Genomic DNA, 18,236 nt, shown 5'->3' on the forward strand with positions numbered 1-18,236 from the left:
TAAACTTGTAATACTTAAGATTTCACTCCTGGTTGATGGTGTCTGCTTTTCCATAATGCCATGAGCACCACCATCGGATTTCATGCCACGAATGCTGTAAGTAGTTTGCCACACAACAGAAGAGAGTTGGTCTTTTTTATTTAGAACTGATCTGCTGTTAAAAAAAGAATTTCTTAGTTGATGCATTTTTGGCGAATGATTGCAGTCAGCCAAAACCTGGGTGACAAATACATTTCATGTCCTGTGACTGCTTCACAATAAAAGCTGCCCCGTGTTTCGTTGAATGCTTTTTAATTCTGAACTAGCAGAATGAACAGTAAACGGTAATGCAGGATTACATATATGTATTTGTATATGTTTTGTTTTCTATGCATACGTAGGCAATTTGAATCGAGCACGGAAATGGCGGACTCCGCCACGAACAATGATAATTTCTATATAGAGAGATAATTCAGAATGTAAATACATTGGTCAAAAATGCAGACCATAAATAGAATCACAAACAGGGTTTGATTTCAAGAAATCCTTAAGGATTATAACTATAAACCAAGGTGTTTCTGCTGAAACTTCAAATAAGTTGTATTGGTTCAATTCTCTCTGTCTGTTAGAAATGATTCAATTATACCCTGTTCTTTGACATTGAATGAAAGAGAGATAGATAGTGTTGCATGTGTCTAATAAAGACTGCGAGTCATCACAAGTGATCTGAACACACCCCAAATATTGGCAGCTTGTCAAGTGTCTAAACTGATTTGACGTTGATGAGAAAGCTACGCCACTCTGACAGAATAAGTGTTTCACTTGTGCCAGAGTAGGTAAAACTGCTGATACAAGCTGTCTCTCAATTGCATTAAAGTGCCTCCTTTGTCAGACTATCAGACTATCAGACTGTGAGGCTCTTACACCGTTGTGAGATTCCTAAAGAAGTGGCGTCTCTCATATGCTTTCTGTCAGCTCTGATAGAGGACAACGCACTTGAAAATGTCCACATCAGCTGCAATTCTGATAGAAAAGTGTCCTTAATAAAGCTCAAGGATCTGCATATTACCAGTCTAAATATAGTTTTTTATTAACTTCTTCTGTAAATTTTTTTTACGTATTTCTCATTAAGTTAGCTTCACGTATATATTGATGTATTATTAAAAGTCATTTGTCATGAAAGTGAAAGTGCTCTACAAGTACAGAGTTGTGTTTAAACATGCTGTCAATACACGCCTTCCTCTGTCCCAGGCAGCTGCAAAGCCTTGTCTGTGTGGAAAAAGTCCAACACAAACATACATTTAGCTGCATGTTGGGAAGTTTAAGTGGTCCGTTCAAAAGGTCCCACAAGTTTTTTGAGAAAGAACAGGAGGAGCAAAAATATTTTCAGTCTGCAGAAGCATTCCTGTAAAGTGCATGTCAAGTGTGTTTTCCTCTCAGCGCTGCTATCTAAGTAGCGGAGGTTTCCTCTGCATTGTAAAGCTCCTGTGCTTCAAACAATATGCAGTATATATCGTATGAATGTGTCTTTTAGACCTGCAGTATGACAAACCTTTTGATTCTCTTTTCTGTTGAAGTCATATGGTTTATCCAGTACTTTCTGTTTGAGCAATGTATGCCAAAGATTAAAGTTCTGACTTCCATATTTTCCTTTGATTACTACCACATGTCTGGTGCACTGAAGATGACCTCTGGTTGGAATACAGATTAGGTTTTTCCAAGTCGGGGCTCAGTTCACCTTATATATACAGGAAATTGTTTTTAACTCTCTGGTTTTAAGATTAGATTCCTATTTGAAATCAATGTTCAAAGAATACAAAAGCATGTAAAGTAATGGATAATCCATTTAACTGCCAAAAACTGAAAAAGGGGATTTGAATAGAATAGACAGAACACTCTTCCATCTCTTCTGTGCTAACGCAAAAAATATTCAGGAAACATAAGGTTGGCTGTTATCTTTTCTCTGTTTACTAGACATTAAGAGAGGAATAACACAAAGGCGAGAGAGAGAGAGCGTGAGATACTCCTGGCTGTATTCAATAGGCATCCGTGTGACAGTGAGAGAGTGCTGAGAGATGAGAGGGAGAGTGGAGACAAGAAAGATAATAGAGGTGAGAGTGAGGTCAAAGCCTTGGTCCGTCTTAGCAATGGGAGGAAAAGCTCTTGTTTTTGGTCCTGCACTCAATCAGAAATTGAACCAGCTAACCAACAGAAGTGGAGTGCTTGCTTTATTGACAGTGAAACAAAATCCACCGTCTTTTTCTTTGAACTCTTGCCTTTTTACCCTTGGGGTAGTTTTTAAAACTTCTAAGACTGCTGCCTGGAATAATTGTTGATTTGCTCTTTCGCGTTTTGGATGGCGAGGAATTTGCTGCTTTGGGTACATATTTGCTTTGCTCTTTGCCTGCTATCTTAACAAACGTACATATAGATTCCCTGTTTCACTGAACACATACTGTAAGCATCAGGACAGCTCATGACACAAAAGGACATTTCTGTCAAGTAGAGCTGGGCAATATATCAATATTATATCGATATCGTGATATAAGACTATATATCGTCTTAGATTTTGGATATCGTAATATCGTGATATGACATAAGTGTTGTCTTTTACTGGTTTTAAAGGCTGCATTACAGTAAAGTGATGTACTTTTCTGAACTTACCAGACTGTTGTAACTGTTCTACTATTTGCCTTTTCCCCACTTAGACATTATGTCCACATTACTGATGATTAGTTATCTAAAATCTAAGTGTGAAGATATTTTGTTAAAGCACCAATTGTCAACCCTAGAATATCGTTGCAGTATCGATATTGAGGTATTTGGTCACAAATATTGTGATACCTGATTTTCTCCCTATCGCCCAGCCCTACTGTCAAGTATGTTTTTTTGCAGATTCGTAAAATACAAATTGGCCTATAAAACGTTTTTGGAATTTTGCTGCATGTACCACCTAAAACACTACTTATCGGCCAGTGCATGGTACAATTTAGCATCCGATTGGTGGACTTGGACTATCTATATAATCTAAGTTTAAAGTCTGCACTTTTTTACCCTGATTATTTTACAGTGTTGGGCAAGTTACTTCCAAAATGTAATACATTATAGATTACTAGTTACTGTCATTTGAGAGTAATTAGTTATATTACAATATTACTGTCTCTGAATTGTAATGCGTTACACTACTTTTGCATTACTTTTGAGTTACTTTCACCAAAATAACAGGGGAAGTTTGATTTGGCAGCTAGCTTGTGAATTTCACCACCGGATCAATAAAGTCTCCTCTTTATCCACTTTAATACATCATAGATTATTCATATTTTGTATAATTAATATAAATATGCAAAGTAACTAAAGCTATACAAAATAGATAAGTAAAACGTATAATAGGCAAGTAGGAGAAAATGAAAATACTCAATTAAAAGTATGGCATTGTTGTAAAATGTTTGTTTATAGCACTTCAATAAGAAATTCATGTTGTTTAGGTTAAAACACTCCTTATAACCTTATTTAACAGTAATTTAGTTTTACTGCGAACCGTCACAGGAAGTGCTTTTATTTTGAAGTAGGCTACACGGAGGTTGTCTGTTGTGTAGCCTACTCTTGCTAGCTTACTGCGAAGCAACATGTCTGTCAGGCTCAAGTTGTTCACTTTCTTGTTTGTAAAACTGCAACATATTGAACAGTAAATGGTCACAGTAAAAGACAAGCGTTTTTGGTCGTCATTCGAAGCCATTCCACTATAGGCATAGTTACTCTCCACGGCTGATAAAAATGCAATGATATTTACGTGTAGCAACCCTTAACATTAATTCCCGACATGTTTATATCTGTCAGCCGCTGACGTACCGTCACCTGTTGGGACATACATGCTGTCCGTACCGTCTCTGGCTCTGGTTCTGACCACGGGAACAGAAACAGGACAGCTCACTTCAACGCAGCGTAATAACTCCTGAAAATAATATCCATCTCGCAAATGTATTTGTCTCTGCAGTCATCTCAACCATCGAATACAGCGACAGGAAAACAATACGGCTTTTTTTTTTTTCCTGTGAAGAAATGTGTCGCGGTGTTGGTGAATTCTTAAAAAAACCAATGCACCACTAAATGTTGCGTTAAAATGCATTGTAACTCGCGTTACTGAGATTGTAACGAGTATACTATTACCGAAATTTAATTAGTAATGCGTTATATTACTGCGTTACAGCAAAAAGGAATACATTACTGTAATTGCGTTACACTGTTATTTTATGACTAACAATGAAAGAACTATTGCAAAAATGATTAACGGTTGTTTTTATTTGCATGACAGAATTTTACTCACAATGATCTGTCACCAACGTTGCAGAGATAATAGCTTGACACGCTTGACATGTTACAAGTGATAATTTATTTATACAAATATAAGAATTAGCTGTTTTTAGCACTGGTATTGCTGCGACTCCATACATGTGGATGCATTTGTGCACATACAGGACAGGAACACTTACTAAAATACACAAAGATCTTAGCTATCATCACTGACAAATAACTGGACATCATCCGGAAAATGTCTGCCTCCTGATGCATATCAGTGTCTTTGAGCACTTCTGGTCTGCACATCGTGTGTGTGGGTGTGGGTGTGTGGGTGTGGGTGTGGGTGTGTGGATCTGCCTAGGAGCACGTGACTGCAGCCCTGTTCCTCTTCCTGCAACGTTGCCACAGCTTATTCTCCACAGGGGTTCAGCAGGGTTTTAGGTTAGTGCTTTACATTTTTAGTTTACATGGCCAACAAATACACAGAACCTCTGTTTGAAAGCAGCCTTTGGCCAATTAGCGCAATATTCCACCTGAAAATACAACTTGTTCAGTCACATTTCTGCACTAGAAAGTGAACACATTTTGCCTTAAAGCCTCCCTCCACTGTAAATGAATTATTCTAGTTATCTTACAAATGACAGAGTTGATGTGATGAATCAAATCTCTTTATGCGGCAAGGAGAGAAGACTCAAACATAGTGTTATCTGAAGTCCCTTAAGAGTGCCATGCCTTACAATATATATCCTTTAGGCAAACAAAAGTATTATGGATTTCCAGTGAGTTATGTTGACAACGTTATATAAAATCATATATAAATATATAAAACCAACAACTGGTATGCCTTTATTGTGAATATTGTTTTTTGACATTTCGCTTCTCCTCGTCTCCGCTCCTGATTCAGTAGCAGCAGACAGCTGTCTCAAACAGCGGAGGAACTTTTGACATTGACTGGGAGTGAAGAGGTAGTGCAAGCAGATGTCTTCCTCTTTGCTTTGGGAGAAACAGCATCCTTGACCTTGTCATGGCTAATTTTGGGGCTTGGCTTATCACAGTGCCAATGTTTATATCTCCTATTACACACACTGTCATTATAGGAGGGACATGCTTGTAATTATGAGTGCATGCTGCAGTCAGGATGTTCCTGGGGGTCATGTGCATACCTCTGTGTACACTCACATATAAGATGCTGCGGTGTATGTTTTTAGTACATGCACAGGCTTCCTCAAAAGCATGGTTTTGGCTGGATTTTTGATTCGGACACAACCCCTGCAACCCTTGCTTACACACACTGAAAAGACACACAAGCTTCCTTGGTCCCTCTCTTTACGGTTATCAAAGCTGTGGAGCCTCCTTTTCTTCATTCACTCAAAGACACTGCAGGCTTTAATTTTTTTTGCACTGCTCTTTTCCACCTGTCTCCCTGTTAAAATGGGTAAGTATTTTTTCCTCTCTCAGCTGGTCTTGGATATCTTGGCTCCCTAGCCAGTGTGCCAAACACGATCCTCATAGCTGGATGAACACAGGAGAGTAGGGTAGCGTGACGACACACCAAGAGATTTTCCCCCCTCTGACTGCCAAATCTCTGTCCTGTTCAACAATGCCTTTTGTGCACTCGACTCATCCATGCAGAAACACAAACGCATGGACACAAACTAACACGGAAAAGATTTTGCCAAAGCACACATGAGCATCACAGGCTGACTGACGGTTGTATATTTTTGCTCTTTTGCATATGTATGCTCTTTTACACAATGTAAAATGATGGAGGTAGAAGTTTGGCTCTTTCACTCGCTCATCACTAAATGTAGCATGGTAGAGAGCCTCCACGCCCAAGTCTGCAATAGGCAACATAAACACCTATCACCCCATTAGATTAAATGGAGAAGATGTCAGTTATTGGGCCGGGCTCCAACCATTGACCCCGCCACTATTTCCTCTTCTCATGTCTCCCTCACTCTCTGTAGCTCCCTCCTATATTTCAATGCTGTCTCTCCTTTAGTTAATTCCCTGCATTTCACTCAAGGCCACCCTTTATGTCTCGCCGTCACTCTCCACCTCTTCTCTCCACAATATCCTATCTTGACAGCATCAACAGCAGCAAGTCAAGGTGTCTAGATATGGTTATAAGAACACAACAGGGAGACATTAAATGTGCTAAAACATTTGCAGAACAGGATCATAGCTGTGTAACCAGGTAGCCAGTAAAAATGTAACCTAATTGGGCAGAGTCTGTGCAATTATTGATTGAAACAACTTGTCTGATGCTCCCCTTTTATATGCAAGAAATCTATGTACACTAAAGTACAATACTTAAAGGTTAACACAACACTAATGAGGCTTCTATAACATTATGGATTCATGCATAATGGTTGTTTCATTCCATCTACAGGATGGGAGATAAATGTTAGAAAGTGAGATAAAAACATGCTTCTTGAATAAAAAGAATTAATTGATATACAATTCCATATAACAATTATGGTTGTAAATAATTATTATTTTCAGTATCAGTTAATCATTTAATTTTTGGTCCATAACATGTCACAACATAGAGAAAAATGCCTGTCACTTTTTCCCAATGCCCAAATATTGGTTCAGTTCAATTTACCATGATATAAAACAGAGAAAAGCAGCACATCAGAGAAGCTTGAATGAGAGAATATTTGGTGTTTTTGCTTGAAAAATGATTAAAGTAATTAATGGATATCAAAATGATTGCGGATTAAGTTTTCTGTCGGTTGACTTATCAACAAATCAACTAATTGTTTCAGCTTTTACATTACATTTAACAGTGTTTGGACTGAAGACAGTGCGAAATGACTTCATTAGTCACTGCACATAATAACAATGCTGTATTATATTTTAAGGTAAATGGACTGCTTACAGCTTTAATCATTACCCTCTCTCCTCCTGCAGGCGGAGTTAACGGGCATTAAATGGCGTTGTTACAGCTTTCGCGGCAGCGGAGAGTACGGGCCGGTGATCTCAGCCCCGGCCCAGGACGACCCAGTTCTGCGCAGCTTCATGCGCTGCGTGCAAGCCAACCTGCTGTGTGTATGGCGACGCAAAATCAAACCGGACACCAAGGAGCTGTGGATCTTCTGGTGGGGTGAAGAGCCCATCCTCTCGGATGTCATTCATCATGAGCTGGAAGGTGAGAAAGAGAATGAAAGAGCTTCTCTCTTCTATCCATCTCAATTATTTTTCCATCACATCGCTCTTCACTTAAGCTTCCGTTTATGCTCTGAAAGTTAGGTTAAAGGCTTGTAGAGACTGTTTCATTTTATGTTTGCTTTTGATTAGGTTGCACTTGATTATATAGACTGAAAAGTGATTACGTGGAATACAGTCGTGGTTTTGCGGATTGTATGTAAAACGGACTGAGAAATAGTGAAATATGTGTTGTGTGTAGATGTACAACTGAGATGTAGGAGTGGCGAATAAATGTTCATTTTATGGTGTAGCATAACGCCTGTATGTTATACAGGAGCTGTATGGTCTGACATAGAGCAGGGTTCAGTATTATGTAAATTCAAGCTGTTTAGTCTGCTGCAGAATCAAGCTGCGTGCTGTTTGTTTAAGATGTGTAGGGCGCATTGATCTCGTCCTATATTTGAGCTTCATATAGCACATATCTGAAAAGCGTTTGCTTTGCAACTCAAGTGTTTATATGCTGCTTCAGGACTATCGCTATGATGAAGTACACAGCAATTGAGGAGATTTTCTTCGCCAGTATTAAGTGTGTGTGTGTGTGTAGTGAATATTACACTGAGATATCTCACTTGAGAGAGTGCTACTGTCAGCAATATTGTCCCTATTTATAGAAACATTTTCATTATCTCCCTGAGCACGTGTGTAGAAGTCTAACATATTGACTGAGCCTCTGGAAGACAGGGAGAGGAGGAAACAGGAGAGGGATTATATTGGGTTTGGTTTAGCAGAACAACAGTCAGGAGGAAAAAAGCTGGAATATTGGATGGAGAGGTTAAAGCGATAGTGAGGATTTCAGCCCTCAGTTACCTATAAAAGCTGACTTGATGTGAAAAAGCTTCACAGGCACTGCAGCAGACATTTGACAGATGTTCTTACTGCTGTTGGGGAGAGCCTTCAGATTGCAAAAGCATGTGTAATAGAGACACTGTAGCTATGTCTCCAATCCTCTAATAGCAAATAGTCCAACTCTGATATGATATGGCCTTTTTGATAATTTCATTTTGCTCACTGAGCGATCAAAAAAAATCACAAATTGTCAATGTGGTGAGTACAGAGTGGCAATTTGGCATCCAGAGCAAAATATTATTACAAGAAGCCACATAACAAGTATGTAGCAGTGTGAAATTTTAGCATTACCTCACCAATTTGCAAGCTGTTAGCTGGCGGCCAGACTTGTAAATTATGACTCCCTTTGAGTAGCACATTGAGGTTTATAAGGTTAATAATAATTCTGGCCTATTTAATTACATTTTACAGCTATTGATTACTGAGGATAGAAGATGTGTCACTAGTCTGAGGATTTTGTTGCTATTTGTTTATATATCTATGCAGACAATGGAGATGTATTCTGCTATAGAGTGCTAATTTGATATTTGTCTTCAAGTCTCAATTTAATTTATTTACACAGAAAAAATCTTTTTTTGGGAGGAATAGAGTTTAAAAGAATGAAGTGTGAATGCTCTGACTTTAGGCCCAGCTACATTTTGTCTTGTCATTTTGGGATCTTTTATGTGTCACATTAAGGGCTGCAACTAATGATTATTTTTATAATTTGCCGGTCACTTAAATGATGAAACGATGAAGCGGTTTATGAAATATCAGAAAACTGTGAAAACAAAATCAAAATCTTGTTAGTTTAAGTTGATCATCAGATCTCTTGTTTTGTCAGATCAACAGTTCAAAACCAAAAAATATTCAATTTACTCTAATGTTAAGACAATGAAAGGCAACACATTCTCTATTGGGAAGCGAGGAGCGTTTCACATTTTTGTTTAAAAAAATGACTTTAAAAAAATCTATTCTTAAAACGACATATGGACAGTTCAGCATACATTGGGCTGCTATGAAGAGCCTATGTTAGTGTAAAGGGAATCTTGAGGCGGATTACTAACACACACACACACACACACACACACACACACACACACACACACACACACACACACACACGCTGCATACAATTATGATAATAAGGCTTCTTTACTTCTCTTGTAAAATCTCTCATCCTTATTTAGCATTGAAAATAGCACTTCGGGTGTGAGAAGGAGTTGATAATTGTTAATTATAATTAATAATTTCCTCCAAATTAGAATCAGTTATAACACAGGGAATATCAGTGTTTTACCGAGTCTTAAAGAGCTACACACCTGAATTTTCTATTCACTGTGGGAATGTTTTCTGTGTAGATTTCTCGCCCTCATGTCGCCTTGACCTCTTCCTCTCTACTCTCACCTGTGTCAGTCTGGTCCTCGTGTGATTTCTCCCTTTCTGTCTGTTCATTGCTCTGCATGTTCTCTGGCTGACAGCTTGTTACATGAAAAAAAATCTATTGATGTGCGCTAACCTTAGATGCTGTTTACTGTATAAAAGCAGATATGCAATATTAGAGCTGAAATCTTCAGTTTCAATGCATTGTTTGTATAATGTGGAAAATTGTTTATACCTCACAAAATATTTGTGCAATTATTTTTCTATTATTGCGACAAATTGTTCAGTTCAAGTGGTATTATGATATTTCAGATTCTCGGGATTTTTTCTCTTGCTCAGTGCTGATATATTCATATATGGGGCCTGCAGTAGAGATAAATTTACTCAAGTACATAACTGTACTTGAGTAAATGTAACTGACCTTGACTTGAATATTTCCATTTTATGCAACTTTATACTATGAAATATTGTACTTTTTACTCCACTACATTTATTTATTATATATTATATATTTATATATTTTAACAGCTATAGTTACTTTTCAGATTAAGATTGTACTTAAAGACTCATGATAATCTTACAAAATACAATACACAGTTAAAGATCAAACTGGTGGTTCTTCGACCAAAAAGCTGTGTCATGCGGCTTCTTGTCACGTTTTAGATGTCATTGAGTTAATAACTCAACCAAAGAATCAGTTCCCCTTTAAACTTGTCACATGGTTTTAATTAAATACTTGTTTGATTTGAAATACAGGAGTTTTACTTGTAGTAGTGTTTTTACACTGTGGTATTGGTACTTTTACTCAAGTACAGGGTCTGAGTACTTCTCCCACCACTGGTTGCTCTTCGGTTTTGGTTCCAAGTTTACAATGGGAAGTTACATTCACATTCAAAATGTCTGTTAAATACAGCAGTAGACTCACTACAGTGTGAGTATTTAGTTTCACTTTCACCTCCTTCTCTTTAAAACAAAAAGTCATCACAGTCTGCCCCAATCTTGGTCCCATTCTGCAATATATAGAATCTGACAGTCCATTGCTTTTCAATGTTGTCTGTTGATCAAATTAAACCGAGAAGCCAGTTGTAACAAATTAACTATTGTTATTGCTAAAACATGTCAGATCCATATAGCTGTGTAGAAATAGAAAAAGAAATAGGCATGTTTTTGTTCTTACTCATCCATTCAGAAATGCTAATTTACACACATTTGACTAAACCGCTAAAGCTGTCGCCTCCTCAGGCACATTCAGTGAGAATAATCAGCAGGTTAATTATGTTTAAAGTCATATAGAAAATATTAAAACAGTGTAAATTGGCATGTTTTAAAGTGAACAGGTGAATTTTCAGAAGATGTGTTTGCCCTGTGATGGTTAAGAAGAGTATGTTGCCTAACATCCCTTACACAACAATAAGAGAAAAAAGACATTACAATTTTACAGTCAAGTCCAGCTTAAAAAAAGAACTGCTTTAATTGCAATTTCTCATAACCATAACACGCATTAAAAGTGGCAAAAGTGTTGGACTAAACAAATACACCAGCTCAGAAAAGTCACCTCATTAAACAGTTGTTTATGTTTTTTCAAGTAAATGAATGTAGAAAAATGCAACCTCATTATATTTACACTACATTCATTAGTTTTCAGTATAGCCGCCGGAAGCTATTAGACATATATCAATAATATAAACTGTGTTGTAACCTGGAAACTGTGAGGGGTCTCGTATTTACTGCTATAACAGGTGGGATTAGTGGTCAATTTAGTTCAGCTGGCAGAGAGAGGGTGCAGAGAGAGATGTTAGGTTGATTTAGAAATAATAGAAGTCGAGAGGACAAATGGAACGCACAGAGTAAAGCCTTCACAGCCAAAAAGGTTGATATCAATTCCCCTAAAAATATGAATGTGTAAGCCATTATTTATAAATGATACATTTGAAATGCTCTCCCTGTGTAAGTGTGTGTATGGGTAGGTGTGTTAGGTGGATGGAAGGGGGGGAATGGCATATGGAATATTTATATTCATTTATATCAATATTTATGTTTGTATCTGTTTTTATAAATGTTTTATGTATGTGCACCTTGACCACCCGAATTTCCCTGTTTTGGGATAATAAAGTTTACCTTGAAATCGTCACATGTAAGTAGAATAATAATTTACATTTTAGTCCTACTTAAAGCTTAAAAAAAATGTCAAAAGTTTATCTTGCTCTGTAACTGAGAACTCTGATTGTCATTATGGCATTTCTTCAAGAATAGTGATGAAGTGCACTGGCACTGACATTTACTCTAACATTATAGGGCACTTATTGAACCAGTCAACCAAAGTGTTGGGCAACCACCTTTTAAGAACTTTCCCAGCAGAGTGCTTTGAGTGAAAACTGTCATTCAAATTTGGAAATATTATTTAAATCAGCTCCAATTGGGTCACACATTAAGGCTATGCAGTTAGGCAGCTTGGTTGACACTACAGCTATCAGTGCTGCTGGAAAATAAAAACGAGATGCAGTGCTATGTTTTGTATTATTAATGCAAAACAGAGTAATATGTTGGAAAGGAAGATAAGTGCTTTGCCTATTTATATTTGCTATAGCTTGGCTAGCCTCTACTACAAACCTACTCCTTATAGAGACAAAGACCTCTCCTGCTCTGGATGCTAACTACCCACTTTTCAATGGGATCAAGAGGCCCATTCATCTTTGACTGACTCCCCTGAGTTAATTTGATTTCAAATATGAATCACAAACAATGCTGCAAGTAGAGTAAATAAACTAAACCAATTCTAATACAAAATCTTGTGATTACTGTGGCTGTCGTGATGAAGAAGCCATGAATCCTATAGTGTGACTAGAACTGTTCTAGTCTAAATAAATCATGCCTTTGAGATCGTGCCAGCAGTACGAGTAGCTATGATCTAGTGTTACCACTCTCCTCCTCTCTCACTGTACTCAAGCACTCTCTGATATTGTCATTTGTTTAATAATAAGGGTTTGAACATCAAGTCCAACACTTGCTTTTCTTAAAATCAGATGGTTTTGGCCTGTGTTTGGGGGGTTAGGTAGTGAAACAGGATTAATGTGTTGAATCAATAGAGTTGTCAGCATGTTGCCAGCATGAGTCATACATATGAATACATACACACACAAGCATGTATGCAGGGTGTCATGCACATACACACTCACAGTATGTAAACACACAATGGTTAAAGTATGACTGAACATACGATCTAGACTTGTGATTATCCAGCAGAAGCGTCACATGCTCTGTGGCTTTGGAACTACTAACATTGACAACTGCACTTACTGTATGTAATTATTGACATAATTGGCTATACTGAAACCACAACTCTTTACTCAAAGTGTCATTTATCACGTTTCTATAATGACTATCATGTATGAGAGAGCTAAATTATTAATTGGCTTCTCGAAGTAGGTCTGTAGGCCTTTATTTTGATATTTCGACTTGTCATTGTGGGAAAAACCCCAGGTGTAATAGCATTAATTATGGCTCTGTTCTATGGAAATGTCAGAGTAAGCCATGACAGTGAGCCAACATATTTTATACCAGAGTTTTGGCACTGATACAAATGGAATGCAGCCATCATTCCTTTTACTACTTCCACCTGTGCTTTTCCTGCTATTGTGTCAAAATATCTGCCATGAAAAAAAGACAAATCAAAATGGTTTAAAGCACCCATATTATGCTCATTTTCAGGTTCATAATTGTATTTTAAGGTTGTACCAGAATAGGTTTACATGGTTTAATTTTCAAAAAACACCATATTTTTGTTGTACTGCACCGCTCTCTCTCACTGCTGCAGATCCTCTTTTCAGCTGGTCTCTGTTTTAGCTACAGAGTGAGACCTCTTTTCTTCTTCTTCTTCTGTACTATCTTTGATTGCACTCGCACATGCGCAGTAGCTCAGATGTAGATCGTGTCAGCTAGCTAGCTCCATAGACAGTAAAAGAGGCTGTTTCTACAACTTTGGTCAGTTACAAGGCAGGATTAGCTGGGAGACTTCTAAATGAGGGCGCACATGTAAGTAGTTCTTTTGTAGATTATGGTGAACTTGTGTGTGTTGTAGCAGTGCTTTGCTATTGAGAACGAGGTAGCATGCTAGCGTTAGCATTAGCGTTAACGCTACGAGCTAATGGTTGCGGTTAGCCAGCTCGTTTCGGCTTGTGACGTCACAAGCCGTGCCGATTTTGAACAGCTCACCCGGAGACTGAAGGCAGGACACATTCAGAAACTGTATCTCACTCAAAACAGCATGGCTGGATTTTTTTCAAAGTTTGTATGTGTGTGGAAGCACCAGAGACACAACATAACACCCCAAATCCCAGAAAAAGTGTTTTTTTCATAATATGGGCACTTTAAAGGGCTAGTCAGTAGGTTTTAAATGAAATCAAGCGTGAAAACAGATACTTTAGGTCAGTGAGGCATGTGTGTGTGAAGACGATGGAGCACGTGTAATGTATTGCCTTTTTAAACAAAATAGTGCGGTGTACGCATGTGGCCAACATTTAGGTTTGTTTGTAGTTGCATGTAATCAGTTGTACCAAATGGAAATTTGATGACAAAGCTGTAGCATTTAAATACCAGATCAGACACCTTACAGAGCCTGAAATTAGGAATGTTAATGCAAAAAAAGTCCTAAAGCCTCGATGTTATCTGATTTGGAAAGTACCAAAAAAAGCCTAGTAGGATGGGCTGGTTAAAGATGCATGAAGGTGTCAAATGGGATTTCTGGGGGTTAAAATGAAGGTGCTCAGTTTTTATTAAGACCTTTCTTTAAAAAAAAAAAAAAAAAACCTTGCCTATGTAAATTGGATAATACATAAATATTGCAATTAGGTATCTAATAAAGTCAGAGTTTTAAACAGATATACTCTTATCTGTTAGATTAGTCTTAGGTTGTAATAAGTTAGCCGGCCTTTTAAATGGATTGTCCATTGATAAAATCTATCTTAACACCTAGGGTGACTTGCATATCTTGGAAAATAATATTACAGGAAACTCCAGGATTTATTTTTTTATAACTACCTTGATTTTCTCATGACTTGCTTTGTGGTATCCAGTGAATATTAACTCTTGTTTTCTGTTGGACATGTAAGTGTAATCTGTTGTATAGGAGGGGCACAAGAATCACTATTAAATATAACTCCATTGTTAGTTTTGTAAAAAAATAAGCAGTACACTTAAAAACACTTGCTTTAAAAAAATGTGAATCACTTTTGGAAAAAGCTGTAGGAAAGCTGTAGGAAACAATGAATTTTCTTCATTACCTTATATCCTCTATTATGCTTCTTTTGTTTATTTCCAAATAATCAAACTTAGACTGCAGTGCTCATCACCTCCACTGGAGTTCCCCAGGGTTCACTCCTGGGCCTCTGCTTCTTCTCTTTCTAGACTCTAGTCTTTGGCTCTAGCTTCACATCACATAGCTTTTTCCTGCTGCTCTGAGACCAGCAACACTCTGCCTTTTACCGTCAATGCTCTGACAGCTGGGAGTATGACACATGGGGACTGGTAAAGATTCATCTCAGCCGAGCAGTGTTCATCTGTTCTTGCCTCCCTGACATCTCCAGTCGGATGCTTGTCCACTACCTTAAGCTCAACCTTGACAAGACTGTGCTGCTGTTTTTTTTGGCAAAACCTGTGCAAGACCTCCCTGTCAATACTGACAACACTGCAGTGACTTAGATAACAAACCGCTGTGCGAGCCTCACATCCTCACACAATCTGAACCTAACACATCTCCCAAATGAGACTACCACAACCAGATTACAGAATTTTTCTTCAGTCCCTGTATCTCATTCATGCAGCTGCAGCCAGAATTGTCCTCAGTGTCTCTACATTTCTCCTGTCACATTGCTCCTGCTATACATACTGACTTTACAAACAAAACTTGTACTTTCAGGTCATGACCTAGACTTCTGTCCACGCTCTCTGTTCTGGTACAATTGTCCAATTATTTATCCCTCTCCCTGCAGTGGCCTTGCTGTCTCCTTTCTTTCCTGTGGAGGAATGACTTTCTCACCTGAGTTAGATGAGCATGAGTCATTACCTCATCTCCATCACAACTTCAAAACCTATATCTAAGCCATATCTCAGTCACTATTCATTCACTTTCTTACATGATGGCCTAGTTTTTAATAAACTTCTTACCTTTGCTTTGTCCAGTCCTTCTTTCAGGATTTCTGGAGATTCATATATTATCTAAATCAAAGGTGTATTGCGTGTCAATTGAATACACACTTCTTATTGTTTTCCATTCACAGACAACACAATTGTGTTAAAAAATCCTCAAACAAAGCTTTCATTAAATATGCAGATGCCCTTTATCGTTCTCAGTAATAAGTGTTACATGTGCTGTGCAGGCACTGAACCCTGCAGCCCTTACAGTGGGCTGGTGACTTATGAATTTTAAATGATTCCGCTGTTGCACTCATCACAAATTACTCTGAATGAAAAGCATCAGCCAGATCACAAATAATGGAAATGTCAGTTTTGTTTATCAGCCCACAAATATGCTCAACTCCCAATGAGACAAGAGTACTATAATAGGATTGAGTATTTTATTTGCAGAGGAGTGTGTGTGTGTGTGTGTGTGTGTGTGTGTGTGTGTGTGTGTGGCTTTATCTAGTAGGGTTTTCTACAGCGGTAAAACTAAGGGCTGATGACTTTGATAACACCATAGGCGGTGCTCCTGTGTGCCACCAAAGCAGCATGTGGTGAAGGTGAATGCAGGGGCATGAGGAAGTTAGATGGCCATTCACTGAACACTGCATAGCAGGTTGTTAGCATTATTTCTCTATGCTGTGTGATCAGAATACTTTCATCTGAGGTTACTGAAACATTCATCTTATGCATCCCAATCAGACCCATGTCACATTAAATATATGTGTTGCCCTCAAATTGAGGCTCCCATTGGAAATATATACTTGTTTTTTTATTACCAAGAGTGAGCCTTCCACCATCCTGAGTTTTCCTTTTCTTTCTTGAAACTGTAGTAAAGCTGAGAGGAATACAAAGTAGGGGAAATCCAGCAGAAAAAGATTGTGACTAGAATCAATCCTAGCTGGGGGTGAATGTTGTTCCAGAGATGGGAAATTATGTGCATACTTAATTCAAAAACTATCTTAAAAACTAAATAGCACAGGGATGCAAGGCAGTAGAGAGATAATCTAACACCACAATTTATCATTTTACATTTGCAGAACTGTCTAACAAATCAGTCACCTGTAAAGCACTTTTTTGTCATTATCTTACTTTAAAATGAATTCCAGCATCATTCAGCATATTTCTGCTGTCATTACAGCTACCGGTCAAAATGAGAGCAGGCAAGATTGAACTGAATTAAAAACCTGGGTCGTGCATACCATTATCAGCACAGTGGTTGGCTGGTGCAACAAAGATATGTGACCAACAAGTGGATTAGAGCAGCAATGCTTATGAGAAAAGAATCAGAGATAATGGAATTAACAGAACAGAGAGAGGGAGTGAATTGGACATGACTTCAGGCAATGGGTTTAAACCAAAAGAAAAGTCTCTGCCAAATATGTAGAGGAGCATCTCAGTCACTCTGTCTTCTGTGTTCGAAAGCTGCAGCTGGGTGCTGTGCCCTTCATAAACAGAGCTGGTTGCCATATTTTGTGGAGCTGGAGGGGTTGTGGAGTGTGTATGTATGTACACACCATGACGGTTTTCTATGTGTGTGGGTTGACTGTGACTGTTATCTTTCCTTGTGTGTGTCCGTAATTGGCCAAGGTGTGTGTGTGTGTGTGTGTGTGTGTGTGTGTGTGTGTGTGTGTGTGTGTGTGTGTGTGTGTGTGTGTTGGCGGAGGTCGCAAGGTAATTGTCCTGTGAAAAAACGGTTGCCAAATGCGTGTGTGTGTGTGTGTAGCAGAGCACAGGAAGGAGGGCTAACCTCTGCCTCCATCTGTCCACGTCTGGCTGTGAACTCATAATCTGGCCTGTGGAGACAAACCCTCTTCACCACTTGCCACCTGCTTCAGAAATACAGGTTAGATCGAGGTTATTACTGTTATGGATCCGTGGCTAGGATGCTCGGCTAGTAATGTGCCGTACATACTTTCCTCTTTATTTTAGGGACTCTTCTGTAATTTAAAACTGGATGAAAACCAATGTTTTTTTTACATTTGCATTTTACACTTTTAGCACATGTTGCTTAAAGTTGTCATTGCGGGCACTTTCCACTGTGTACAGTAACAGAATGAAGGAGGAGCATTTCATGTATTTTATTGAGAAAGTGTTATATCTTCACCAGAAGTGTTGGATTTGTTCTAATAATGTGCACCTGACACTGCTTACCTGTCTAAAGGGTTGGACAGTGACAGCCACTTAGAAAGGCATCAGCCAGGAAGGGCATCAGCCAGGATGTTTGTGCTTGTTACTTTTCAAAAGCATTTCAAAAGAATAAAGATACAGTTTACCTTCATTTCGAACTGCACCAGATGAAGAGAGTATTTAATTCAGGATAGATATTTAAACATTTACACCCTCTACAATTAAAGCATTAAATA

General features: G+C 38.2%; 1 protein-coding gene across 6 annotated transcripts in view; it reads left to right on the forward strand.

Moving 5' to 3' along the window:
- The window catches only part of LOC116034974 (mediator of RNA polymerase II transcription subunit 13-like), a 74,247-nt gene that overhangs the window by 10,439 nt on the left and 45,572 nt on the right, over positions 1-18,236 (forward strand). For all 6 annotated transcript variants that reach the window (XM_031277807.2, XM_031277809.2, XM_031277812.2 and 3 more), the window contains exon 2: positions 7,192-7,429. In XM_031277807.2, coding sequence (XP_031133667.1) covers positions 7,192-7,429 — 238 coding nt within the window. The remainder of the gene's footprint in view (positions 1-7,191; positions 7,430-18,236) is intronic.

This window comes from Sander lucioperca, chromosome 1 (assembly GCF_008315115.2).
Source record: "Sander lucioperca isolate FBNREF2018 chromosome 1, SLUC_FBN_1.2, whole genome shotgun sequence".
Lineage (NCBI taxonomy): Eukaryota > Metazoa > Chordata > Actinopteri > Perciformes > Percidae > Sander > Sander lucioperca.